The sequence below is a fragment of the Pipistrellus kuhlii genome, unplaced genomic scaffold (assembly GCF_014108245.1).
Source record: "Pipistrellus kuhlii isolate mPipKuh1 unplaced genomic scaffold, mPipKuh1.p scaffold_m20_p_4, whole genome shotgun sequence".
Taxonomy (NCBI): domain Eukaryota; kingdom Metazoa; phylum Chordata; class Mammalia; order Chiroptera; family Vespertilionidae; genus Pipistrellus; species Pipistrellus kuhlii.
Genome location: NW_023425540.1, coordinates 45149197 through 45176414, shown reverse-complemented (window position 1 = coordinate 45176414; position 27218 = coordinate 45149197). Strand labels below are relative to the sequence as shown.

At 39.8% G+C, this 27218-nt stretch overlaps 1 protein-coding gene across 1 annotated transcript in view; it reads right to left on the bottom strand.

Annotated features, from left to right (window-relative positions):
- Positions 1-27218, bottom strand: part of ADGRV1 (adhesion G protein-coupled receptor V1) — a 423988-nt gene that overhangs the window by 43709 nt on the left and 353061 nt on the right. The window contains exon 88 of the mRNA XM_045571582.1: positions 8768-8889. Coding sequence (XP_045427538.1) covers positions 8768-8889 — 122 coding nt within the window. The remainder of the gene's footprint in view (positions 1-8767; positions 8890-27218) is intronic.

The following is a 27218-nucleotide window of genomic DNA, read 5'->3' as shown; positions in this document are numbered from 1 at the left end:
CAATCCCTTCATGACTAAACCCACATTATTGGAAAATATTCACTGGCAGATCAGAGAACCTAGTGCAAACAAAAGTAAAAATCCAGTCTGTCTGAAGTGTCTTACCTGGCCAATCAACAGGCTAATGAGGAGTCAGTGTCAGACGCTGTCACTCATTGTCCAATGAAGTAAGAAGATTATTGCACAAACACACAAAGGTGTTTCACCAGCCTACGATGCTACTGAACACGGCAGAGAATGGCATGACATAATCAAGACAATTTAAATATACCTCCTTGTCTAAGCTTCTGTATATTTACTGAAAATATATAGGGATAATCTGTGATGTTCTGAAGAGTACACAAGACATTCATTAGTCTCTGAATCTTACTCTACAAGACAAGTGCAGTGATGTTCACCCCACTAAACTTGTCATGACTCTGGGACAAACCAAGGATAGAGTTTCAAACTCCCTGGCTTCTACATGTTTATTCCTGGGTTTTCTGGAAGGCTGCTTTTCCACTCTCCATGAAGAGCTCATGTGCTAGTCTCTAATGGAAACAAAGTGACACTTCTTAATCCTGCTGGCTGTTGAAAGCAATTGCAAAAGGAGTTAGTCCTCTGTAACTGATTATTTAACAACTAGAAAGCCCAGTGCACAAAATCTGTGCAAGGGTAGGGTCTCTAGTGGCTGCCGGCCAGGGCCTTCCTTCCCCACCTGCAGGGCCTTCCTTCATTCTGCACCGCCCCTTGGTGGTCAGTGCATGTCATAACCAGCAATCAAACTTCCAGTCTCCTGGTAAAATTCCCGCGGGGACACTTTGCATGTTAGGCTTTTATATGGAGAGATATCTATTTCTCAAGAGCTGTTTATCCTCAAAAGGAAGCAGCCAAGACTAAATATGTCCTGTATCTAAGCAGACACCTTCACTGAACCCCTCTGGATGCTAACTGAAAATTCTCAGATGAAAATTAAGAATTATTAATTTTCTTCTATATTCCATTTGCAATGAACACTGTATGTTTTCATCAGCAAAGGAACATGGTCCATTTCTTTCTTTCTTTAAAATACATTTTTATTGATTTCAGGGAGGAAGGGAGAGGGAGAGAGAGATAGAAACATCAATGATCGGTTGCCTCCTGCATGCCCCACACTGGGGATTGAGCCCGCAACCTGGGCATGTGCCCTGACCAGGAATCAAACCAACTTCTGGTTCCTAGGTCAATGCTCAACTGCTAAGCCATGCTGGCCAGGCCATGGTCCATTTCTTATGCTACTTCAAGGATTACTTTCATTTGGGAAAATCTCTTCATAAAAGATGGCTTTAGTTTCAAAGTTAAAATTCAACATAGAACAATAAGAGATAGATGGAAAGCAAAGACAAAAGAGAGAAAAGAAGGAAGAGCTAGAGGGAATAAAGGAAGGAGAGCGAGAAATAAAGAAGGGGGAAAATAAGAAACACTATTTTTTGGATAAGGAAGATGCTTTCTGTGTACAAGGCACTCTGGTGGCCACCAAAGAACAATAACTAAAAAGTAGAAGAAATGGTCCCCATTTTTGAGTCACTTATTTCCTAGCTTTTTAAGACTTGAGGTTAAGTAGGAATGAAAATTACTTTAGTCAACTGCTGATCTTAAATTTGAATATAGGCTATATATTTTTAGCTACAGATTCATGTTGTAACTCCCTGGAATAGTGAATGATTCAAAAACTGTCAGGACACATCTCGAGACCAGATGGGTATACAAACGAACATATAGAAGTCATTTACAGAGAGGCAGTCAAACAGGACTCTGCAAATGTGATCTCATAGCACACATACTGAGAAGTGTCATATCCCAATGCTATGTAAAGTTTGGATCTCTTGCCAGCTTTTGTGTTCCAAGAAGAATGAATTTCAGCTTTCAGAAAGGTCCTTCTATGTATAAGAATCTGTCCACACAAATGTATTTTCCAGCATCGCCAAGAAACTCATGGCTGAAACTGCTGGCTACTCTGATTACCTTACCTGGGATTCCATATAAGTCAAGACTGTCAATGAATTTTTGACAGAGTAAGTTCTAGAAGAAATACATGTTGTATATAAATATAAATTTGATTGGTTTGGGTTTAAAAAGCACGTTATAACATAAGTCAGCTAGGAATGATATACAAAATGTTTAATGAGTGTGGCACAGGCACTGACTCATTGGAATGGCTGCAGGTATAGCACTGGAGTAGGATTCTGAAGAGTCCTGGAGTGGCCCAACATTAGCTTTTATGTTGCTGGAGGTCTGGAATGCTTCTAGCTTAAGTGGCTAGAAGGCTGGGACATAGGCAAGGTTTAAATAGCAGCTTTTCAGAGAAACCAAAATGTCGGCATAGGTAAACACCTGAACTTGCTGCCTTGCACAACCACTTCAAAACTACAACTAAAAGACAAAATGGACATCATATAGAACCACAGGAAGGCTAGCTGAGTGGAAATTCTACAACTAGAAGGGAAGAGAAAAGCACACTGAGACTCAGAGGAGGTGCTGAAGTAAAGTGCAGAGGTATGGAGGCGTGCACACGTGGAAAGGGCTGGCAACTGACCTGGAGGCTGGCTTTTTCAATTTTCAGGGATACAAAAGCTCCTTACTGCTCTGAACTCCAGTTCTGGACAAGACTCTGGGAACCTAGATTCATATGGGGAGAAACTGGACTATCTGTCAGTAGGTAGAACTTGAGGGTGGCTTCTCTCAGAGGTGCTTGCAGTGATTACCAAGGGACACTGAGACCTGGGGCCTCTTTGGGCAAGGCTTATGGGAAGCCATTGCTGTTTGCTCTGCCCTGAGACTCCATCCTATCTAAGCTGTGCACAGAGGCTTTTTCATATGAATGGCCTGGTCCTTTGAAGTCTAAACTTACCTAACAAACTGCAGCTGAGTCAAAGAGATCCAGAACATCCAAAAGACAACCCAAGGCCCCACAGCAGCTTGCATTGCTTCACAGCTGGGCCTCATCTGGGCAACTCCAAAACCCAAACAAAGAAGAGGAATCTGCAGATCTTTCTGTAGTTCTTACTGGGAGGCTCAGGCAGAGGCTAAATTAGCACCTCCTTGAAGATCTAAGAGCCACTGTACCCAGGGGTCAGAGTAGGACCATCCAGATTACAACATCTCAGATCCATAAGGGACACACTCAGTGAGAACAAAAGCCCCAATGAAGCAAGTCTTGCCTTATAAAGGTATCTCCAGCACAGAAGTTCTCACAGCTGATCCTCACAGACACATAGACACAGCTGATCATAGACACAGCTGATCCTCACAGCCAATTGGCCTGGAAGTCAATTCCTTGCAGTGATACCAACAACAATCAAAGCTTAACTACAAGAAGACTGTGCACACAGCCCAGAAAGGGGTGCACCAAGAATGTCCACCTCAATTAACTGGGGAGGCTGAGCCACTGGACTAAACAGTTTTTAAAAGTTGTGATCTAGCCCTAGACGGTTTGGTTCAGTGGATAGCGTATCCACCAATGGACTAACGGGTCCCAAGTTTGATTCTGGTCAAGGACACGTAACTCAATTATAGGCTTGATCACTGAGGGGTGCGTGTGGGAGGCAACCAATTGATGTGTCTCACATTGATGGTGTTCTCTCTGTCTCTCCCCCTCCTTTCCACTCTCTCTAAAAATTAATGGGAAAAATATCCTTCGGTGAGGATTAACAACAACAACAAAAAAGTTGTAACCTATAAGCATTAACATAAATCTACTTAGAAATGGAAAACAAAACTCATTCCTAAAAATATGAAAATTCTGGGTCAGGGAATTAAGAAAAATATTAAACATAGTGCCTTTTGAATTTCTTGGGAATCACATAGAGATATGTGGTTACAGGATGGATCCTAAGGATATTCACAATAAACTATTCTCTCACTGATGATGTTTTCTGGTAGTTTGACAATAGCTGTCCTTTCCCAAACTTATATCAAGGAACAAGAAAATGGAGAAAATAGGTATAGTGGACATTGGTTACTTTGGCCTGGCTAGCACTGTTGCCATCTCTCCTCCCTCCTTCACCCTCCCCAACCCCTTGGCCACACACACATTGGTAAAAGAATCCTTTCCTCTGGTGGGAATTCCATTCCATTTGGTTTTGTGTGATAAACTCAACTCCCTTTATCACTGGAGTCTGCTCCTGACCCAGGCTTCTCTAGAGTGCCTGTCATGTGATTGGTTTCTGGACAGTCTGTGATCCAAGGTGAATGTGATGTAAGTCCTGCAGAGAACTGTCCTGTTGGGGAAGAATTTCTCTCCCTGCTGGGGCAAGTAAGCTTGTAGGAGGTGAGTCTTACACTGCTAATGGCCATGATGCTCGAGAAGATGATTAAGCAATAAGAATAACAATAGACATATTTAGAATGATTTTTTTTTATCTTACTTTTGCACTTTTATCCATTGTGTTTTAAAAAGTACTTCACGCAGTTCTTAAATGCTCAGATATATTAGAAGTTTGGTAGATTAACATTGAATATTCAGGAAGTGATCAAGAAAGTCCTGATAATATTTCAAGTGATCAAGATTCCCTTTTTTGTAAAATTGTATCACATAACTATTAAAAATCAGAATATTATAGAAATATGCCTTTCATTCATCAATCTCAGAGCAATTATGAAATAATAATAAGCTGAATAAAAAAATGAGGCAATAATCTCTGACCAAAATATCATTGCCAAACATATACATCACATACTTTTTGGTCCCAGGTGTTGACAAAGACAGTAGAAGAAATACAAAGGCCACTAAGAAGGAAGGAAGGAAAGAAAACTATTAAGTCTTCATAGAATAGCCTTTGAAGACCTAACTACTATAGAGCCATATTCCATAGAAATGTCTGAGTTAAAGATATGAGGCAGCTTCTATGTTAAATGAACCCCAATAAACCCCAGAAAAATCATATTTTCCAAGTGCTCCTTTAAGGACTGATTGAGCCCTGTTTCCAGGAATGACCAGCGTGCCATATCCCAGGCAAGGGTGATACCAATAGTCATTGCTTCGATAGAGCCACATAGATGAAATTAAACTCATTAAATATGAGTTTGAAATATTTTTAGTTTTTACTTATACTTGGCTTGTATTAAGTTCGTAAAAGAAGGAGACCATAATGATTTCTTTTATGTCTCCCTACAATATACCGTTTAATGCTAAACAGTACTCCTTTAATAATTAACCTCCATAAGAGCTAGACAGACTTTTTCCTGTGGATGTGGTTTGATAGGTTATAGTGGCTCCCATTTTAATCTCAAGGTTTAAATTTACTTAATTACTGCTGACTGGTTCCCTTCACAGTTCAGGTTTCCAGCTCCCACTGAATCCCACCGGTCACTCTGTGAGCAGTCCATTTCTTGATCAGCTTCCAAACCACTGTCATTTAGATTTACTTTCTGCTTAGAAACGGCTCCATATATATATATATATATATATATTTTTTTTTTTTTTTACTATTTTTATTTCAAGCTGTCAACTCATTCAACAAATACCATTGCTTGCTGACTTTGAGAGAGAGAAAAAGAGGGTATCAGAGGCAATCTCCAACTATTCATATACATATTTTAGCTCCAGAAGAGTGTTTTCATGTTTATCCTTCCTTCTCTCCCTAGCCTCAGAGGAAAGAAAATCTCTGCTCTTCCCTCCAATAAGCCGCCTGTCACGTCTGTTCCCCTGCCCAGCTCACGATCTGCCATGGCAATGGGCTTTTCCTCCAGTTGTCAGTGTCTCCTTCTTCGTCTTTTGTTTCACAAACAACGAAAACAAAACAAGAAGCCAACCAGCCTTCCTTCCTAAGCGATTACTTCTCTTTGCATTCTCCATTACACTTCTTGAATAAAAATAATTGTTCTCTGTGTGCGATACTGTACAACTGCTTTATATTAATTATGCCATTTTAATTAAATCACGCCATAATCCTTCATAGTATTTATCCCTATTTCGCAGACTCAGCAATAGAATTGAGTAAGTACCCATGACTCAGCTGAAGTAAACCAGAGAGTAGGCTGGTAGAGTTAGGATCATGCTCTATATATACCAGGAGTTCCCAACCTAGGCCCTAGATCAGCTGCATCAGCCGTATCTGAGAACTTGTCAGAAATGCAAATTCTAGATCCCACCCAGATCTATTGTAGCAGGAACTCTGGGTGTGGAGCCTAACAATCTGTGTTTTAACAAGCCCTTCGTGTGATTGCTGCACACTACAGCTGGGGAACCATGCCCAGGACCACATCGTTCCTCAGGTCTCACCCTATCTGTCTTCTCTGCTTCACAGACAGTTTGGTATTGTTTTCTTTTGAAGCTTCCTTTCCTAATAGCATCTCCAAACTGCCCAACAACAGTTCTCTATCATAATTATCACCTTCACTGGCTCTCCCACTGTACCTAGTTACTAAAACATTGATTGGTAGCTTTGTCTCACAAATCTCACCGATGCTTCAACTTCAGTGCTAACCCCGTGGACTAAAGGCTTCAGTGCCCAGCCATTCACCTGGGCCAGGCATATCTGAGCAAAGTTGCTCTCTCACTCTACATTCCCACATTTAACTGGCTAACCTAGTTTCACTAATTTGTCTCGACAGCAATCCTCAAACCTGCCGTTATTGTCTGTTCCCAGGCACACTGCCAGACCACTGCAGGCTGGAATATCACAACAGCCTACCTGCCTGGAACTGCCCTTCTTTCCAGTAACCTCCTACATGCTTCCAGTTACCCTTCCAAAGCGTAGGTATGAGCGTGCCATTCCCATTTAATATTCTAAAAACTTAAAAACTAACAATGTTTTAAAAAGCAAAGCAAACCAGAATAAAACAAAGAAAACTCCAACTCCCATGGCTTCCCATTGCTTAGAAACTGCAGTTTAACATCCCATCCTGACCTGGTAACACGGCACTGAAGCCAGCCCCTTCCTGTCTCCACTCTCCCTGTCACCACTGCCTCTAACTGCAAAATCTTTCTTGCTCCCCTCTACCCCTTTGCTTAATCTAGGGAACATTGATCGCTTTCTCTTTCTGTAGCCCAGGCTAACATTGTTGTCTCTGCCTGAAATACCTATCCCTCACCGTATGCTCAGCATTTATTTAATGAACGTTAGAGGTGTCACAAACTCATGGGCGGGCAAAATGAATGAATCAAATCCACCAGGTGTAATAAGGTCCCACGTCCCACCTGTAGGGGGCGGCATCTATGCAGGACTTGAACATTGCTGCCAGGTAAGTATAGCTGGCAGAAATTCTGGGCTTCTTAATATTGAAAGGTTGTAGCAAATATTGGGAAAAAGTAAATCTGAACACTGGTCCGTGTACCACTCTGTGTCTAAAAAATGAGATGCCACTTTCGGTTGTCCGTGTGAACCTGAATGTCAGTTGCACTGAAACTTAGGGCTTCACAGGCGCTGATCTTGGGAATCAGCTCAAATGCTAGCACAGACAGGAGTAAACAGGCCCTTCACTCAGATCTCATAGCGCCGTGGTCGGCAAACCGCAGCTCGCGAGCCACATGCGGCTCTTTGGCCCCATGAGTGTGGCTCTTCCATGGCTTAGGTGAGTCTATTTTGAAGAAGTGGCGTTAGAAGTTGTTTAAGTTTAAAAATTTTGGCTCTCAGAAGAAATTTCAATAGTTGTACTGCTGATATTTGGCTCTGTTGACTAATGAATTTGCCGACCCCTGTCATAGCACTTTGATTACATGGCACCTGCCATAGTTCATGCTCATTGCTAAGAGCTTGCTCTTTTGAATCACCAGATCCTGAAGGAGCAAGGCTGGCATCCTTCTCCTGGTGCCGGCCCCGCCCGCTCACTGTGCTAACAGCAGATGCTTAATTATATCTAGAGTGCAATAACAACTTGATCACAAACATTAAAGTTACTTTGTATTTTTCCCCCCTTTCTAAATCAATATATGCTTCGATTAGGCACCCTGCTATAAAATACGTTCTCACTAAAGAATTTGTCTCCTTTGCAAACCTAAATATGCTTTGAGTCATATTTTAGTTGTATGACATGATCTCCTCATATGCTTGTCTACACATGTTCCTTGCAAGATGGTGGTCAAAATAAGGACAGTGTAGAGGTATCTTTGGCAAATTCAAGAAATTATTTTAGTCTACAAAAGAACTTTTCACATGGGAAAATAAGGAAAATGTGTCCATCTGCTCCATTTGTTAATTTCAGGGTGAAGCTTTTTCCCAGTTAACAAAAGCACTAAAAAAGTCAGCTTTAATTTTTTGCCATGGTTCTTTAATGTCTAGTTATGCTATCCAAGCATGCTCACCAAACTAACTTTTTGCCAGGCTTAGAGGATGCCAATCATTTTTCAGTGAACCAAACCACTCTCATTTCACTAAGCACCAGACCAATGGGGGGGGGGGGGTGGGCTGCTCGAACACTGCTATCTATTTCACTCCTCGTTTGATCTGATTTCTAGGCCCAGCCACGGTCCAGTTAGGAGCACAGGCCCTCCCTGGCTGCCACCTGCAACGTTTGTAAACATCAGTTCTGTTGAACGAAAATATGTTTCTGTAGTTACTTAGGTGTTCCCATAATAAAGGATGGTAAATACGTCTTCCCTATCTGTATAAGCAGCAGGTTAGAAGCCCAGCCCTATCTCAGGGGTTCAAGATTTAACCCCCAGCATTTTACTCTACAACTCTGCCTGATGTTACTATGTGCACCATTTCACCTGTGTGTGGACACTTGCTTCCTTTACACTGAAACTCTATGTCATGTGTTCATTAGTGTACATGTATGCCATCGGTAATCGAAACGTAAGGCTTACCTGCAGGCTGTTGAAAATGACAAAGAGGACCAACATCCAGAAGTGTCTGTATGCCATGTGCAGGCCTCCCCAAAGCCATGTCACAGAAATCAGGGCAAAGAGATATAACACCAGTGGGATTTCTAGAAATCATTAAAAAAAAAAAAAAAAGAAAACATCCTGAGCTTCAGAATACTGCATGGCTATGCATATACACACAATAATTTTTGCTTCCTTTCTGGTACTCTCTATGCCTGAGCACCCATTTTGAAATAACAACCTTGGAAATCCCATTCTTGTGCCAGAAAAGAGAAGGCACATTGCTGAGTCCACAGTCTTCCTGTTTTGCTGGCAGGTGGGGGGATGGGGGAGAATGAAAACTGTTCTTCTCTTAGATTGCCACCTGCTGGACTGCGCTGGAAGTGACAGGAACAACTGGAGACAAAATCTCTTTGAACTCCCAGGTAAATTTTAAAAGATTGCTCCACTAGAAAATGGCAGGCAGGCATTAGGGTGTCCTTGAAACCAGTGTAGTCCAATTCAACATTTTAAAACAAAAATGATATAAAAACATGTTTGTGTGTATGGAAAGGTATTTTTGTTCTGAGAAGACCCCAAACTTCATAGCTAGGGTTAGGAGTAGAGATGCAATGATGAGATTCACTCCTGTCACACTATGCTTATCCCAACCATCCTTCCCCATGCACTTTGTTTCAATATTTTTCAGAACAGATTTCTTCAGGACCGAAGGACCTGATTATCCGTCCCACTTGTTTTTGATATTTGGGCTCTAGAGTAATAACTTTAAAGAGGGGATTTTAATGTTTAAATGACAAGCCATATAAGCCTTGGAGAGTGAATCAGATTTTAGCAGCTGCAAATAAAGCCTTCTGTCTGGACCACACCACAACGGACCTGAAAGTCCATATATATCCACCATCATCCACTAACACCTAACATCCACATGTTCTGGAGACGTTAGAACAACTAAATACAACTGTAGCAATTTTTAGATTTTATTTTGAAACAATTTCAAAATTACAGAACAGTTGCAAGTACAGGATGAAAACAGGATCCCCCCCCCCCCCAAACCATTAGAAAATAGCCAATCTGATCCCTCATTAACACCCTTTGTCATACTTTAATGCATATTTTCTACAAGAGCATTCTTCTACATAAACACAATACAACTATAAGATCAGGAAATTAACATTGGTATGTTACCACAACCCCCAGATCCTATCCCATGTCTGCTGATTATTCCAGTAGCTCTCTTTGTAGGAGAAGGACGCAGCTGACAGATTTCCATAGTCCCTCCTTTAATCCCAAATAGTTCCTCAGTGTGTCCTTGGCTTTCGTGACTCGGACACTTTGGAAGATTGTAGCCAGTTTTTCATAGATAGCGCCCTTAAATTTGAGTTTGTCTAATGTTTTCCTGTGATTCAGTTTGTAAACTTTGGCAGAAATCATAGACATCATGCTGGGTTCTTTTTATAACTTTCTATTGGGTGGCACAAGAATTTGATTCATGCCATTACTTAGGATGCTCACTTTAGTCTCTTGACTAAATTTGTGGCTACAAGTATCCGCCACTTTAAAGTTAATCTATTTTCCTTTGTAATGAATAAATATCTGTTTGGTGTCACTTTTGTGTGTGGTGAAGGCGCTAAGTGATAAACCTGGCAAGCTTGGGCAGCTGGGGCCCATGGCAGGCCTGAGGAGTCTGTGAGCCAGAACAAGCACGCAGAATGGCCTGTGAATGAACTCCTCCTGGGCAGGCCATGATGAGAGTCACACCCCAAGCTCATAGCTTCCTTTGCAAAGGTCCATCTTTACCTTAAGTCTCTTCGGTCCATGGTTCGTAAGCATCTATTATAGGATAACATACCTTTGACATGTCAGAGTCGTGCTCTTTGCTTGATCTCTCTATGTATAATCTCAGGCAGAAGAATACAAGACCACCAGAGCCTAAGACCACAGAACCCCTCATGGTTATCCTGTTGCTCCAATACCATCTCTATATGCTGCAAATGTTACATGTTAACTACCCTGTCCCCACTGATGTCAATGAAGTACTGTTTTGTTAATTTTACTCTTTATCCAGTCCTAGAGATCTTCCTGCCTTGATGCTAATAGCTTGTTGCTATTAAGCCCTTTTAGTTAGATAGAACCTGAGAATATAGCATATGAATACACGCACATATGCATATACACATTTATGTCTGCATGTATTTCTTTATCTATCTCTATGTAATGCAAGTTACTTCACACCGATACTTCCCATTCCAATCTAATACCACTGGATTAATTCTACAATAATTCTGTCCCATTCCATTTTTGTAACTCTCTTCTTTGTTGTTAAGAAACCGATTTCTCAATATTCGTAATATATTTACCTATTTTATCAACTACCCTACTTGATTGTAAACCATTGTGGTAAACCCTTCCCTTGTACTGATGGCCCCCCAGACTCATGCAGATTCTGACCCCTCATGCTAGCCTGCACCCCTCCCAGTGATTGAAGCCCGACATGCCATGCCAGAACACCTTCCCGTGGATGCACACCTTGCTTTGTACCAACTAATGGCTTTATGATAGAACTGTTTGGGAAGAGAAGGAAAAGGAAGGAAAGAAACAGGGGAGGGGAAGAGGTAGAAGGAAACTGAGAATTTTTTTTTTTTAGAACATATACCCTTCATAGAAATATATAAAGTTGTCTGAGTGTATAACTGTACAGAGTGTATAGATGGATAATGCCTTTGTCATAAATAATACGTTATAGTAGTAGTAGTAGATTTACTTAATTTTTATAAAACTTAATTTTTGTTTTATAAAATCACTCATTTGTTAAGGGGTCAGAGGCTCATTTTTCAAAAAAAATTATTGATTTTTTTTTACAGAGAGGAAGGAAGAGGGATAGAGAGTTAGAAACATCCATGAGAGAGAAATACCGACCAGCTGCCTCCTGCACACCCCCTACTGGAGATGTGCCCGCAACCAAGGTACATGCCCTTGACTGGAATCAAACCCAGGACTCTTCAGTCCGCAGGCTGCTGCTCTATCCACTGAGCCAAACCAGTGAGGGCCAGAGGCTCATTTTTACTTTTAACAGGATACCACCAAGATCTAGGAAACGGCCTAAGCTGTGCTCATGAAAATTTTCAGCGGTCAGGTATTAAGTCCTGCAATTGCATTCTTTGCTCCCACTGTGTGAGTACAACATTTTATCTACCGTATTTTTCGGACCATAAGATGCACTTTTTTCCCCCCAGAAGTGGGGGGGGGGGGGGGGAGGTCCCTGCGTCTTATGGTCCAAATATAGCCTACACATATACGTTAAAAAAAAAGTTTTTTTACTTGCCCAGCTCTGTGTGGTCTCTGTGTGCTTGCCCGGCTCTAAAATGGTTCTAAATGCTGCTGTTTACTTTACAGGGTTGATTACATGTGTTTATGACGGTGATGTTGGGTTTTAATGCACATAAAATATTTTAGGACACTATTTGTTTCAGAATCTTTTTTTCTTCATTTCCCTTCTCTAAAAACTGGTGCGTCTTATGGTCCGGAGCGTCTTATGGTCCGAAAAATACAGTATGTCTCTCTGCAGAGTACAAAAGAGCATGAATATTTTGCATGAACAACTAGGCACCACATTTTAAAAAACTGGCGTGCATATTCTCCTAAGTGCCCAGAGCCAGACAAGTGCTGTATGTGGACAGAGCTCAGCAGGGGAGCCGGGAGAGTGTACCAGGCTGACTGGAAACACCCATGTGTCTCTGGAACGCTGTTGAAAAGTGTGGCAGCTTGGCACCCCAGATTAGAAACTCTGCAAAGAAGATAGCCAGTCATAAATAACTCAGGGCACCGAACAATAGGCCCCAGGCCGGTTTTCCTGCAGCTCAACAGCAAATAAGACAGATTTCAAGTGGGAGAAACATATCCAGAGGTACTTTCAGATTTTGTGAGCCTGAAGTTTATAAAACATGGGGAGGCTTCTTTAAAATATAAACATTAAAAAGCATAATTAGATATTTCTTTAGAGGGGCCCATGCAAGGAAGAGGCCCCAAAACCTAAACTTCACTCGCTTTAAGGTTAATCTGTGTGAGGAGGCACCTTTCGCCCTCTGTGGGGCTGAGAGGCACAGGACCAAAAGGAGAAGGGTGTTTGGAATGAGTGATGCTGGGGAAGGTAAGAGGGGGCATGCTTTCTAGCAGTTCCCATGAATTCCATTTGGCAAACTAAAAAGTAATGTTTTATTTTATATAAATAATTTTTACTCTCATATTTCCTAAACTGATATGTCAGATTTGGTGAACTACTTTTTGCTTGTCCATATAGGTCAATGCTTACCAAAGCAGGCATTTATAATTGGCAGCTTTGGAAATATGTTTAAAGATGAATTAGTTGACAAACAAAATCATTTCAATATGCTCAATAAAATGAAGCCCTAAAAACACAGTAGGCCCAGGAATAAGGATTCTATCAATATATGAAAGACTATGTTATCCAGGATATGTAAAGAATTCCTACAATTTGACAACTGGATACAAACAACCCAATCTGAAAATGGGCAAAGGATTTGCACAGAAATTTCTTCAAAGAAGAAGACGTACAATGGCCAAGGAACACATAGAAAGATGATCAATATCACTAGTCATTAGAGCAATGAAAATCAAAACTACAAGGAGATGGCTACTAGGGTGTTTACTGCCAAAAAAACTAGACATTTACAAATGTTGGCAAATATGTGGAGCAATTAGATGTGTGTGGTTGCTGATTATATAAAATAGTTCAGCTGCTGTGGAAAACTGGTGATTCTTCAAAATGTTCAACATGAAATTACCATATAATCTGGCAATTACACTCCTAGATATATACTCAAAACAACTGAAAGCAGGGATTCAAACAGAGACTTGTATACCAATGTTCATGGAAGCATTATTGACAGTAGCCAAAAGGTAAAAAACAACCCAATATGCATTACAGAAAGTGGTAGATTTATGGAACAATGGAATATTACTCAGCCTTAAAAAGGAATAAAATTCTGACATTTACTACAACATGGATGAACCTTGAAGACATTTGTTAAGTAAAACTTTTAAGCCACACACAAAAGGTCAAATATTGTATGATTCCATTTATATGAGGTGCCAGAAAGTAGAACAGAGGTCAGCAGGGGCTGTGTTGAGGATTGGGAGTCATTGCTTAATGGGTAGAGTTTAGGTTTGGGAAGACAAAAAATGTTCTGAAAATGGATAGAGATGATGGTTGCACAGCATTGTGAATGTTCTTAGTGCCACAGAATTGTGCACTTAAAAATGGTTAAAATTATGTTATGTATATTTTAATACAATTAAAAAACGCAAAAGACTATGATAAAAAAAAAGGCACACCTATCAAGATTAAGTTGAGAAAAAAAATCTGCAAAATATTTAACAAGGACTCACTAATGTGAAATTACTTAAATTAGCAAGGAGTCACTACTGTGAAAAACAAAGCAGTTTGAAAAGTTTTTAGTGAAAGAAATTACTTGTGGAAAGAAAAAAACTACAAGCGGATGTGTGATTTAGTACTTACTATCATTAAGAAAGTCTACTTATGGTAGTTTGTAATGTCAACTGAGAATACAAAAGATCTCTTTATTTTTTTTTAGTAGAAAATATGATTCCAATGAATTTAATTGCTATTTTTAAAGGAAGTATGGCGCTATGTTATCTCTTTTCTTTGTAATTGCAGCCTTGGTGTTTATTGCTGCATACCAGTGAAAACAACAATGGCTTTATTATGGAAATCACACCTCATTTACATGAGGCTGAAATTTATTTTGTGTTTACAATCTTCTAAAGTACTTATTTTCATTTTTCCTTCCTCACCTTCTGATTCTAAAATTTGGATGTGCCACTCAAACTCATCAAAGTAAAACAAGGACACACATCTGTGAAATAATGTGGAGTTAAGATATTTAGAGACTATTTATAACAATAGGCATGCATTATTTTAAATTAGAAGAAGAGGTAATTGAATAAATAAGGTTATCAAATGTCTTATTTTAAAAATAAGACTCAAAATTAAGATACTTAGAGGCAAATAAGTTTCATTGATCTGACCCATTTCTTGGAAAGAAAATACTGTATTCTTAAGCTTTCTTAACACCAATCCCACAATGGAGTTACCCACCAGTGTTCTCAGAAAATAAGCCTAAAGTCATAGACGAAGACAAAGGGGCACACACATTTCACAGAACTGCTGAATCCTCATTTACATACCGTGGACACAGAGAACAAATGTATGGATCCATCTGCAAATTGTTCAAAAATACAGTCCATACTTTATTTACCTATTTACCTCCTTCCTAAGTTTTGGTCACTAGTCCTATATTTGGTTCCAATTTTAGAATTTTGTTTTTCCTTCAGTACTTCAAACACATTCCCCAAAGAGCTCTTAAAACACATTTGGAGAAGGGAATCCACTCTAACTCCAGTGGCTCCCGTCTCGAGATACAGTTGCAAGTGTTTACTGCAGCAGGCTAGGCTTGGTATGTCTCAGCTCTCCATTACACGCCAGGCATTTCATTTGACTTAGCTATCCTCACTAAGATCATAATCTCTAGAGTCACCTTCTTCCTTTAAAAACATACACATTAATTTTATTATCTTTTTATTTTTTTTCAATTATAGTTGGTGTTCAATATTATATTAGTTTCAGGTGTGTAGCATAGAAGAGTCATCTTTCAATGAGTACTTTAAGGCTATAGGCCTGGATCTCTCCAAAGCATCTCAAACTGAGTTAGCCCAACACTGAATTTGGTAATCTTCCTCTTCTTTCTAAGTCCTCCTGCCACCATACTCACAGATTGCTCCCACAGCTCATTATCCATCATATGCACACAAATGGGCGGGGTAGGAGGATGGGAGACCACACACACAAAGCAGTCAGCACAGAGCCTAGAACAAAGCGCATGCTGACTAAGCTTCAACTTGCCATCATCTTCATTCTCATCAACACCATGACTTTAGTCAAGTTAGGAAAATACTGCATGGCTACAGATAGCTTCCCTTGCATTTGAAATGCCAATATATCACATGACAAAGAAACACATTTAACTTTTTTTTTAACCTAAATTTCCCAAACTTATTTGGTTTTAGAACCTTCCTTTTACCTGATGTAATCTGAAGATCACACTTGGAGGAGGGTTGCTTTCCATGTACAGACTCCATCACATGCAGATTGTCACTGAAAACTTGTTAATCAACCTATTTCAAATGGACCTATCAGCGTCTTCTATTCCCCTCTCTCTCCCTTTTACCTATTCTATTCTATTCTATTCTATTCTATTCTATTCTATTCTATTCTATTCTATTCTATTCTATGCTATTCTATTCTATTCTATATTCTATTGTACTCAGTCTCTCATCTCATCCCACTTAAAAAAGTTGGCAAGGAGGCTCAGCATTTCAGCTCTAGCAGGTAATTTAAATAGGATATTGTAGGCTTAGATATGAAGTTGGTACAGTAAACAACTATAATAGAGATTTACACCTATCACCTTCTTACATGTACTGACCTGAACCCTAATATAGGAAGGAGCTTTTGAATGATCTGTACAGGTGAGATCAGAGGCACAGAAGAGAGTCAATTTCAGCCTACACTATCATTTCCAGGGGAAAAGAGGAAGAACATGAGCAAATTCTCAAAAGAATCTCAAAGTCTGCTGAAATTTTAAATAGCAGTACTTTGTCAACAGCTGAGCTAGGATCTCCTGAATGCTAAAGGCTAGTCCAGTGTCAGGCCTACTTTAAGTGTGATTTGTTGGGACTGAAAATAAATGGCACAAGCCTAGAATTATGGTCTTGCCTTGCAAAAGCTATATATAATTTTCAATTTTCAGGCTATAATTTTGAATCTAAGGAGAATAATCAAGTTAGAGGAGACATGCCCACAGGGACCTTGCATGGACTATTATTAGAATAATTCCATTTGAGCCATGTACTTCAAAGATGCCAGATGCTATCCTGCTGGGGATGGGTGTATGTGTGGTGTGGTCAAATAGGTCTGTGATTCTTTTTTTTATGTTTATTTTTTAAAATATATTTTATTGATTTTTTACAGAGAGGAAGGGAGAAGGATAGAGAGCCAGAAACATGGATGAAAGAGAAACATCTACCAGCTGCCTCCTGCACACCCCCTACTGGAGATGTGTCCACAACCAATGTACATGAATCCAACCTGGGACCCTTAACCAGAATCCAACCTGGGACATTTCAGTCTGCAGACCAACGCTCTATCCACTGAGCTAAACCGGTTTCGGCAGGTCTGTGATTCTTAAGTAAAAGATTAAATAGTCTGTTTTCTTGTTGTGAGGAAAAATGTCTTGGAACTATGGGAAGGAATATTATCAATTGGGTCCACAGCCAACATAGTATAATTTCTACACACTTAATAAATGTTTCGTAAAATGACATTATGGCAAAAGTTTTTAGAATATATGAGCTCTAAAATAAACGGGAAGTCAGCCAACTAACGATGGAATACTGGTTTAACCTACTTTTCTAAGTACATTACCACTTAGTTACTCAGCCATTAAAGAGTTCAAAGTACTCATCTGTAGGCACGATCAGGCACCTAGCAGCAGCTGCCAACACACTTCGCCTTTTGTAACACAATGAAAACGTGCAGTGCATCTTTCAACCTGCCTACGTCTATATTTTGCATCTTCCTAGATGCCTCATTATTTTTGAAAATTAGGTTACTGTGCTTTTGGACATGAATAGCCAGTTCTAATTTTATAGTTTGGTAAGACATTACACTGCAATCATTAAGATTCATTAGGCTCAAATTCAACAATGAGGTCTTCAGTCAATTCAGACACAATCACTCAGGAAAATTAACACCAAAGAAACCCTCTGTGTGCGAGGAAATATTTTTCCAGTGTGTTACCTACGTTAGTTCCAACGACTGTTTTCTGGTAGACTCTTTATCCTCAATCTGGATGAATGCCAGTTGACCTGAATGCTTATTTTCTTTCTTTAATTTGGTTCTCTAGCCATCACATTACAAAACTACCACCAATTAAAATTTTTATTTTATTTTAATTTCCTTTGCTATGTTACTATTTTTAAAAATTTACTTGAGTCAAACGTCTTGGTTCCTCTCTGTTAATGTGATTAATTGCATTTCTTCTCTCATCAGCTGTCAGATTATCAGGGCATTGTTTGATCTTAAAAATAATGTTACATGTATAATTCCTAAAAGCTTTGGATATATTTCTTGGTCTCTGTTGTTAAATAGCTATATTTGTAAACAGAGAAAGGTATTAGCGAACCCGCCTACAGAGTTGTTTTTAGGCATGTACAACAATAACGGACTATAAAGGGGTCCGATATCTGTGTGTTTTTTGTTTGTTTTTTTTTAAAGGTTTATCATTATCCTTTTAAACAATAGCATAGTACCAGAGGTGTGGCAGGGACTTTTACCCATCTGGGAGTAAACTAATATCTTATTTAGCTCATTCTTACTGAGAACCTTGGACCAAGCCCTTACAGAGAAAAGAAAGGGAAACTGTTGTGTTAAGAAAGGCCATCCTCAGACTGAATGCTATGAGGATGATCTAGGGAGAAGGCAGCTGTCCAAAATAATAATACCATCTATATTGATAATATCTGTATATTATTAATTTGTTCCCAATGACACACCTTTAAAATTTTCTTTTTGTATCTGTCAATGTTATATATAGTCTTTAACATGTGAGGTTTTAGTTCTAACTCTTTCTCTGTTTCATGTGGAGTTAAAATTGTTAATTTCACAGGTGTCCTATATAAGGTAGCTGATTTTTGTCCTAGGTTCAAATTTCTTCCCTTCCCCTTCCTTTCCTCTCCTCTTCCTCCTCCTCCGCATTCTTTATCCCTCCCTTTCTCCCTCCCTCTCTATCTCTCTGTCTCTCTCTTGCACATGAGCTGCGCTGGAATCTTATTTAAAGCTAGGTACCATGGGGTGGGTTTGGTGTTGGTAGGTAAGGCTGATGAATGACCAGCCACAGACTTTTTTAGTCATCGTGTCTCCCAAGCCTCTCCAATGGAGCTAACTTGTACTACTTGATTCTATCTTTAATAAGCTAGCAGATACTGCTACATTTTGTTGGTTTCTTTTTTCTTTCTTTTTTTTTTTTTAAACCCAGTGAAGTTGATTTTGTTACAAAGTTTGTGAAACACATTTGTAAAAATACACTTTTTTTTTTTTTCATGCTGGCAACTTAGCTTTACCATAACTAAAGATTAAATATTTATTTGCAAAGGCATTACATTGAATCGGTTGGGAGATGATGGAGAGAAATCACCACATTTGGAAACTGTACAATTAAGTGAATGCAAGGATCAAATATTGATAACTTGTTAATTTACAAGCACACTGATTTATGAGAGGGCAGGGCGGGGCGAGGATGAGCTCCCAACTCCGCCCCGTAGGGCGGAGTTATCCCTAGCCCTCAAAACCCCTGGACCGGGGGAAATTCGCTCTCTTCCGCCATGCTGCCTGCATGAGTGGGAGGAGCCCATTGCTAGCATGGTACAGGCTCTTTTGTTTATTGCATCGGACTTGGCTCCCTGGTGGTCCTTGGGGATCACGAAGTCTGGGCATAACAATTTACACTCTTTATTACACTGTACAAGCGGGCTTTAAATTGCTCTTCAATACTTTTATTCTTTCCTATGACCCAATTTCTACTTTCTTAAAGTTGATGCATACTAGTTATAAATCACACAATTTTCTTCCCTAAAGGTTATTTATACTAAATTTTATAATTTGTTTCTGTCAAATTCAATTAAAAGGAAAAATATATTTTAAATATGGGCCTTCAGCCAATTACATTTTTTCAAAAGCAGCATTTGGGGTTCACTGAGTGGAATTATTCATAAAAAAGAAAAAAAGGCAGAATAGTAGAGTAGTAATGGGCATGGACTTGAGCCAGATTACTTGACAACCATTTGCCAGCTGTGTGAACTTGGTGAGGTACTTAGCTGCTCTGAGACACAGTTTACTCATCTGTACAATGAGAATAATGTTAGCACCTCCCAAATAAGGTTTTGTAGACTCAGTGAGGACTTAGTGGTTGAAATGTAGAACGCTTAGAACAGATTTATATAAACTTTGGCTGTTGCTTAATAGTCAAGAAATGTATTTCATTAGCAAGCATAAAAATGTATTTGCTAAAATGTGATAGGAAAAAGGATGAGTTACATATGAATTTCCTTTCATATATATATATATATGCAAAGTGTCTCCTAAGGAGTTTGACCAAGAGTTCATTCGCTCACTATGATGTGCACTGTCCATCAGGGGGTGGTGTGGAATGAAGGGAGGCCCCAGCCAACAGCTGGCAGCCAGGAAAGGGAGGCCCTAGATGGCAACTAGAAGGCCCCAATTGGTCCTGATTGCTGGCCAGCCTAGGGACCCTATCTGTGCATGAATTCTATGCACTGGTCCTCTAGTATACACACACACACACACACACACACACACACGCACGCACGCACACACACTAGATTCATGCACTGGTGGGGTCTCTTGGCCTGGCCTTTACCCTCTCACAATTTGGGACCCTTTGGATATATTGGACTGCCAGTTTTGGCCTGAACCCCACAGGCCAGGCTGAGGGATCCCACCAGTATGCATATAAGATCTTTGGTTAATCTCTTCCTGCCTTTCCCCTTCCCTCTTTCCCTGAGATTCATCAGTCTGTTCCATGTTTCCATGCCAGTACATGGAGCATCTATCCCCTGGTGGTCAGTGTGTGTCATAGCTACCAGTCTAATGGTCAGTTAGGCTTATATATCTATTGATATATGCTTGCACTATAATAAAAGATAGAAGATAAATACCAGGAAAAATCAAGTTATATACTTGTAAAATTTTAGGGAAAACAGCAGTTACTTCCTGTCAGTGTATCAGTTAGAGTCCAGTGGTTCTCAACCTTTCTAAGGCTATGACCCTTTAATACAGTTTCTCATGTTATGGTGACCCCCCCAACCATAAAATTATTTTTGTTGCTACTTCATAACTGTAATTTTGCTACTGTTAATGAATCGTAATGTAATTATATGTGTTTTCCGATGGTTTTAGGCTCTTCAGCAGTGGTTTTCAACCTGTGGTTCACAACTCACAGGTTGAGAACTGCTAACAGGGTCGCCTAAAACCATTGGAAAACACTGATATAAACACAGGGGATGGGCACTGAAATATTACAGAAATAGAATCTACCATAGTACCCCAAATCAGAAAACAATGAGAAATTCTAAAACTATACAGATATTGGGACTTCAATAATGGGTACTCTAAATCAGTATGTGTATAGAGTGACTCATCAAACCATAATTTCTAGAAGTGTGATTTTGATGTTCATTGTTTACCACAACTGACCTGAATGTCTATAATGGTGGAGTATAAGAAATTACACTAGCTCCAAGGTTAGGAAAATAGGAAAAGGATAAACAGGAAGAAGAGAAGAAAGGGAGAGAAAATAATATAGTCGCAGAGCAACTGGGACAGATAGAGGCTGATGACAAAATTTGTATTTCCTGTGGACAAGATAGGATAGGAAAGAAGTTGAGGAAAGAAGTTGGACTCAAGTTGATAGATTTGAAAACTACCACTGGGATTTGAAAGAGACAAAGGCAATTCCTAAAAAACACAGACACTCCAGAGTTGAGTCACAGGAAGAATGTGGCATGGCCTTGGGTTTTTGTAGGAAAATAAAAAGAAGAGTGTCATAAAAAACCAAGGGAGACAGACTCTTCAAGGAAGGATACTGATTTATGCAGAAGAGGTTAAGGCTAAGGACATAAGAAAACAGGTCAGTAGATTTGGTGTTCAGAGTTATAGGTAATGAATGAAAGAAGATATGCAAGGTACTCTCAAGCTTTAGCAATGAACAAAAGGTGATGAATTCAGCCAGCTCAAATGGACTATTCTTCAAGAAATTTGTTGGTGAAGGAGAGAGGCAGGAAGGAAATGACTTAATAAGGCAGCAGCACTATTAACAAGCACTCTGGGGCAGTAAAAGTGCTGCATGTTTCTAGATGGAGGGCAAAGACAGAGGAGAGAAATTTAACATGTAAGGCAACAGTGTAAAACTGAAACAAGTTCTAAGAGAAGGAAACTAAAAGAAGGGCACGGTTTCAAGAGTTGGCTTTGGTTAGAACGAGTTATTTACCTCCTTATGTGAAATAGGAGGAAAGGTGGCAAAGAAGGGAGATGGCAAAGAGAAATGAGCCCATAAAAATAAGGAAAGTCGAGTGAAGTAACATCAAGTTGCTTCACGATTATATAAAAAGTGAGAATGAAATGTATTATGCACAAGACTTCAAGGCAGTGGACTCTGTTTCCAAGATTACTCAAGAATCAATTAAAGGTAATCCAAAGGATTTCTGAGATGCAGAGATGGCCCAGTTTAAGGTTACTTGGAATAAATTAGTATCAGTTACAGAGTAGTACACATTGGCTGGTGAACAGAAGAAAAGTGTAGGCATTGACAGGACTGATGATTGGCAGAATGCTTAACGAGGGAGCCAAGTTGGTGAGGACATCGAGGGAGCTAGTTAAACAGTCCCAGGGTGGAGGGCAGGGCGGTCACAGTGACAATAAAGATCAGTCGGTGTTAGGGCAGGGAGAGGCGGACAGACAGAAGTTATGCTCAGGGGGAGATGTGGAGAGGAAAATGTGACCCAGAAAGGGAGAAAAAAATCATGAGAAATGGTAACACGTGAACATCATAGGAAAAGGGAGGTGTAAGCAAAAAAGCATAGATTCAAAAATAGGAACAATATTTTTGACATCCTATTGGTTGGAAGGAATGGCCTTTTGCAGCTGGTTGTCAGAAAAAAAGTGAACTCTTATGAGGCAGGCTCTTTCAGTTATGTGAAGGCAAGCAAAAGAGCAGTTCTGTGAAAAGATCTTCACCTTCAACATGGTGTACTTTTCTTCAAGGAAATAATGTATAAAAATGTCATTTTATATATATGAAATGACATTTCAAGGAGGAATGGAGAGGGAGATAGAAACATAATGAAGAGAGGGAAACACTGACTAGCTGACTTCTGCACACCCTTACTGGGTATTGAGCCCACAACCTGGGCATGTGCCCTGACTGGGAACCAAGCTGTGACTTCCTGGTTCATAGGTCAATGCTCAACCACTGAGCCACACTAGCCAGGCAAAATGTCATTTCCTTTTATTCAGCTTTCTGAGATTTATATGTGAAATATTGAGTATGAGCATTGTGTTCATAGGCATTGTGCAAAGTATACATTTAAAAAATTTTATGGCACAATTGCTATATACCCAGATTACCTGTCCCCACTTCCTATTTTCCTAGCCCTTAGCAACCCTATTTCTCCTTATTTCTGGATCTTTAATACTGTACCAGTTGATTAATTAAAGTGTGATCAAATATTATTCTGTGACTATATTTTTTTAAAAAGTAACTATGTAGGCACTAAGTAATAAATTGAAAGTATCTGTAAATAATGAGAATGGCAATAAATAACATAAAAAAAAGTTGCAAATCAAGAATGACATTTACACGTAAGAATTTGGGATTTGGCTGATTAGAGGGAGCCATGGTGTACTGGTATGTCACAGGATCACCCACCATGTTGACAGATGGCTCATAGACCAGGTCAAAGTGGGAATGTAGTGTTTCAATGTCATAAGTGTTTTAAGATAAAAGAGCCTTTAAAAACTGAGTTTTCTACTTGCTAGTCAGATTTTATATACATTCTTTAGAAATTATCTGAACCCACACTTGAGCGAGATATTTAAAACAATAAGAAATTGTGCCCAGCTGGTGTGACTCAGTGGTTGAGCATTGGACCATGAAACAGGTCACAGTTCGATTCCCGGTCAGGGCACATGTCCAAGGCTGTGGGCTTGATACCCTGTGTGTGTGTGTGTGTGTGTGTGTGTGTGTGTGTGTGTATGTGTGTGTGGCAGCTTGATTGATGTTTCTATCCCTCTCCCTTCCTCTCTCAAAATTCAATAAATCTATATTTAAAAAAAAAGAAATTGTGATTTCATTAGTCAAGAGTTAATTGGACAATTTCAGTCATCCACTAAAAACAAAAAAATTGCTCTTAGTTCTTAGTTCAAAGCAATAAACCTGAATAATTGTTTTACATAGCTTTCAAAGGAAGATAATGGCTCATTGGTAATTTTTCCAGGATACATAAAGAAGAATTTGAGGAGATTTTTTTTTTTTAAAAGAATGAATTATGCCAGGAAAATTAAAATGTAAACTTTTATTAATTTAGAGAAAAGCTGCCAAGGAAATATATGAGAAACTCACTTCATCTATGCACAAAAATTATTGTATAAACATTGGGGAAAGTTTCACTGATTTGCAGGTTCAAACTGAGGCATGGCCCACATCAATGAGAGATGCCAACTGCACTGAAGCTCAAAGCCTGTGCAATGCGCCTGCAAAGCAATGCTCCTGCTTTTAAAAGTACACCGTACTGACTGTATCTTCAACCAGCACCCCACTGAGGCCTTTTCACAATAGCTTTTAAGATGGAAATGAGTTTCAATTCCATTGCTTTTTCCTCCCAGACCATAAACTTGTGGATAAATTCAGCAAGCAAGAGTGGATTCAGTGATGTGATTTAAATCCAAGCTTATCAGAAATCATGTCACCTTTAAGCAATGGCACTAGTTCAGTACAGCTGAAGAAAGAAAGAGGATATTCGGGGAAGGAGCCTTTGAAAGGCAATTAGGTCACAAGGGTGGAGTTTCGTGATGGGATGAGCACCCTTATAAGAAGAGAGGGGAGAGAACTACCCCACCCCACCCCAACCCCTTACACTCTCTCTACCACAAGAAGACCCAGTGAGAAGAGGCCCCCTGCCAGCCAGGAAGAGGGCCCTCATCAGGAACTGAATTCGAAGCAAGCAGACTGTGGGGGCTTCTCAGCCTCCAACAGTGAGGTCTGCACTTCAGTTGTTTGAGCCATCCAGTCTGTGGTATTTTGTTCTGGCAGCGCGAGCTGCTTAATACACCAGGCATAATCATGAAAAAAGGATGAGGGAGGCATATTTGAGAGATATTTAGGATGCATATAGGACAAAAGAATTACATGTCTGATTGTATTCTGCAAATATGAGAAGAGTTATGCTATTTCTATAATACTGTTTCTTCATTGTTTCATTTTATCTTATAATTCATGTCTGAAATGAAAGTTATATTAAACTGTCAATGAAGGAAGAAGAAAATGTTATGCTAATAGAAATACCAACACATACTAGTACTGAGTGCTGAGTACATTCTAGAGAGTGAACTAAAGACTTTATATGAATTAACTTTTAATCCTTCAAACAATTCTATAAAGTTAAGTGTTATTATTATGCCAGTACTATATATGAGGATGAGGATGACAACTAGGGATGCTTCAGTACCATAAAGAGAGGGGCAGTCTTTCTTGGAAATCAGAAGAGGAAGAAATAATTTGCCAGCCCAGATCACTTCAAATTCTTTCTGGAGAAAGGAGTCTACAAATTTTATGAAATGAGAGTTTTCCAGGTTTAATTCAATGTTTACATGTTATTTTTCTCAATGAAAATAACAAAATGGTATTGGGGCCTGCAGGAATGGCAGTGCTGGAGAGCTTGAGAGTCACCTGTGGCTCTGATGCCAACTACAGACTTGGATACTTTTCTATGCCTCTTATTTCCTTGACTTTCTTGTCTGACTGCAGAAATAATAATACATGCTTTAAAGGAGTCTTATAAAAATAGAGATAATATGTATAAAACTAGAGGCCTGGTGCATGAAATCTGTGCACTTGTGTGTGTGTGGACCCCACAGCCCAGCCTGCACCCTCTCCTATCTGGGACCCCTTGGGGTATATTCAACTGCCGGTCTAGGTCTGATCCCAGGGATCGGGCCTAAACTGGCAGTTGGACATCCCTCTCACAATCGGAGAATGCTGGCTCCTAACTGCTCACCTGCTTCCTTGCCTTATCACCCCTAACTGCCCTCCCTGCTGGTTTGGTCACCCTCAATTGCCCCCCCCCCCCTCCCCGGCTTGTCTGGTTGCTCCCAATTGCCACCTGCCAGCCTGGTCTCTCCCAAATGCTCCCCTGCTGGCCTGGCTGCTACCAACTGTCCTCCTACCAGCCTAGTCATCCCCAACTGCCCCCCCCATGCCAGCCTGGTCACCCACACAGCCTGCTGTGTAGTCATTTGGTTGTCCCTCATTAAACCTTTGCTGCCCTTGTCACCCACGCAGCCTGCTATTCAGTCCTGATGGCCTCTGGCTTTCTATATATTAGGATACTTAGCACAGTGTCTGGCATATGGTGAGTCTCAATTGGTAGTAGTGATTATAATAATTAGACTACCAGGACTCAGGTAAATTCACACCTGCCACTTATATGCAGTCCTTGCTCTTTACTCTTTCTTCCAACCCTACCATATCCATGCCCTATGTATACCTAGAAAATAAATGTAAACTGAACTTAAAAGTTTAGTACTGTAATAGATTAAATAGAGAACTACCTTTGTCCTCATTCATATTTGACTGGGAGTAGTGAAAGGAAGTGCACCAAGGTAAAATTATTCAAAAAAACTTTAATTCTAGAAAGACCCAGCTCTGTCACAAATTATCAGTCCCTTTTCTTCCTTGGTTATATGTGTAAATAATGAGTTTAGCCGAAACCGGTTCAGCTCAGTGGATAGATCGTCGGCCTGTGGACTGAATCCTGGGTTCGATTCCGGTCAAGGGCATGTACCTTGATTGCGGGCACATCCCCAGTAGGGGGTGTGCAGGAGGCAGCTGATCGATGTTTCTCTCTCATCGATGTTTCTAACTCTCTATCCCTCTCTCTTCCTTTCTGTAAAAAAATCAATAAAATATATTTTAAAAAATGAGTTTAAACAGACATTTACACTTTCTCTCAACTCTGTGATTTTAGTTTTCTAATACTTTTCATCTGCATGGTTTAAACTAACTCATAATGTCAGTTTCTAATAACTATTATCAATCCCAAATGTTTTCAAAAATAGTCATAAAGAAAACACACACTGAAGACTGACAACGCATCACTTTTCAGGCTTAACAAATTCTGATTTGAATCTCTGAAGATTGAGCGAGCATCCACAATGTTTCTGTAAACATTTTGGGTTTTCCCCACCGTTTCTAGTAAAATGTGGGGAGACTGAACTGTGTTCACAAAGATTTTTCAAGCTCAAGTGGAAGAGATTATCCCTGGTCTAGTGAGAAATTCTGGGGTTTTCCCCAGGTCTCTCGGCATTGTTTTGCTTTCTTCTGAGCAATGGAACTGAGAGCAGACTGAAAACAAGCAGCTGACTGCCAAGGACATGTGAAACCTGTTCTATTGGTCATCCTGGATCCAATTCAAGCACATACTGTTACTAGGTAAGATTACTTTTACTTCACTTTAGTAGAAGCCTCAATTTTTGCTTTAGAAA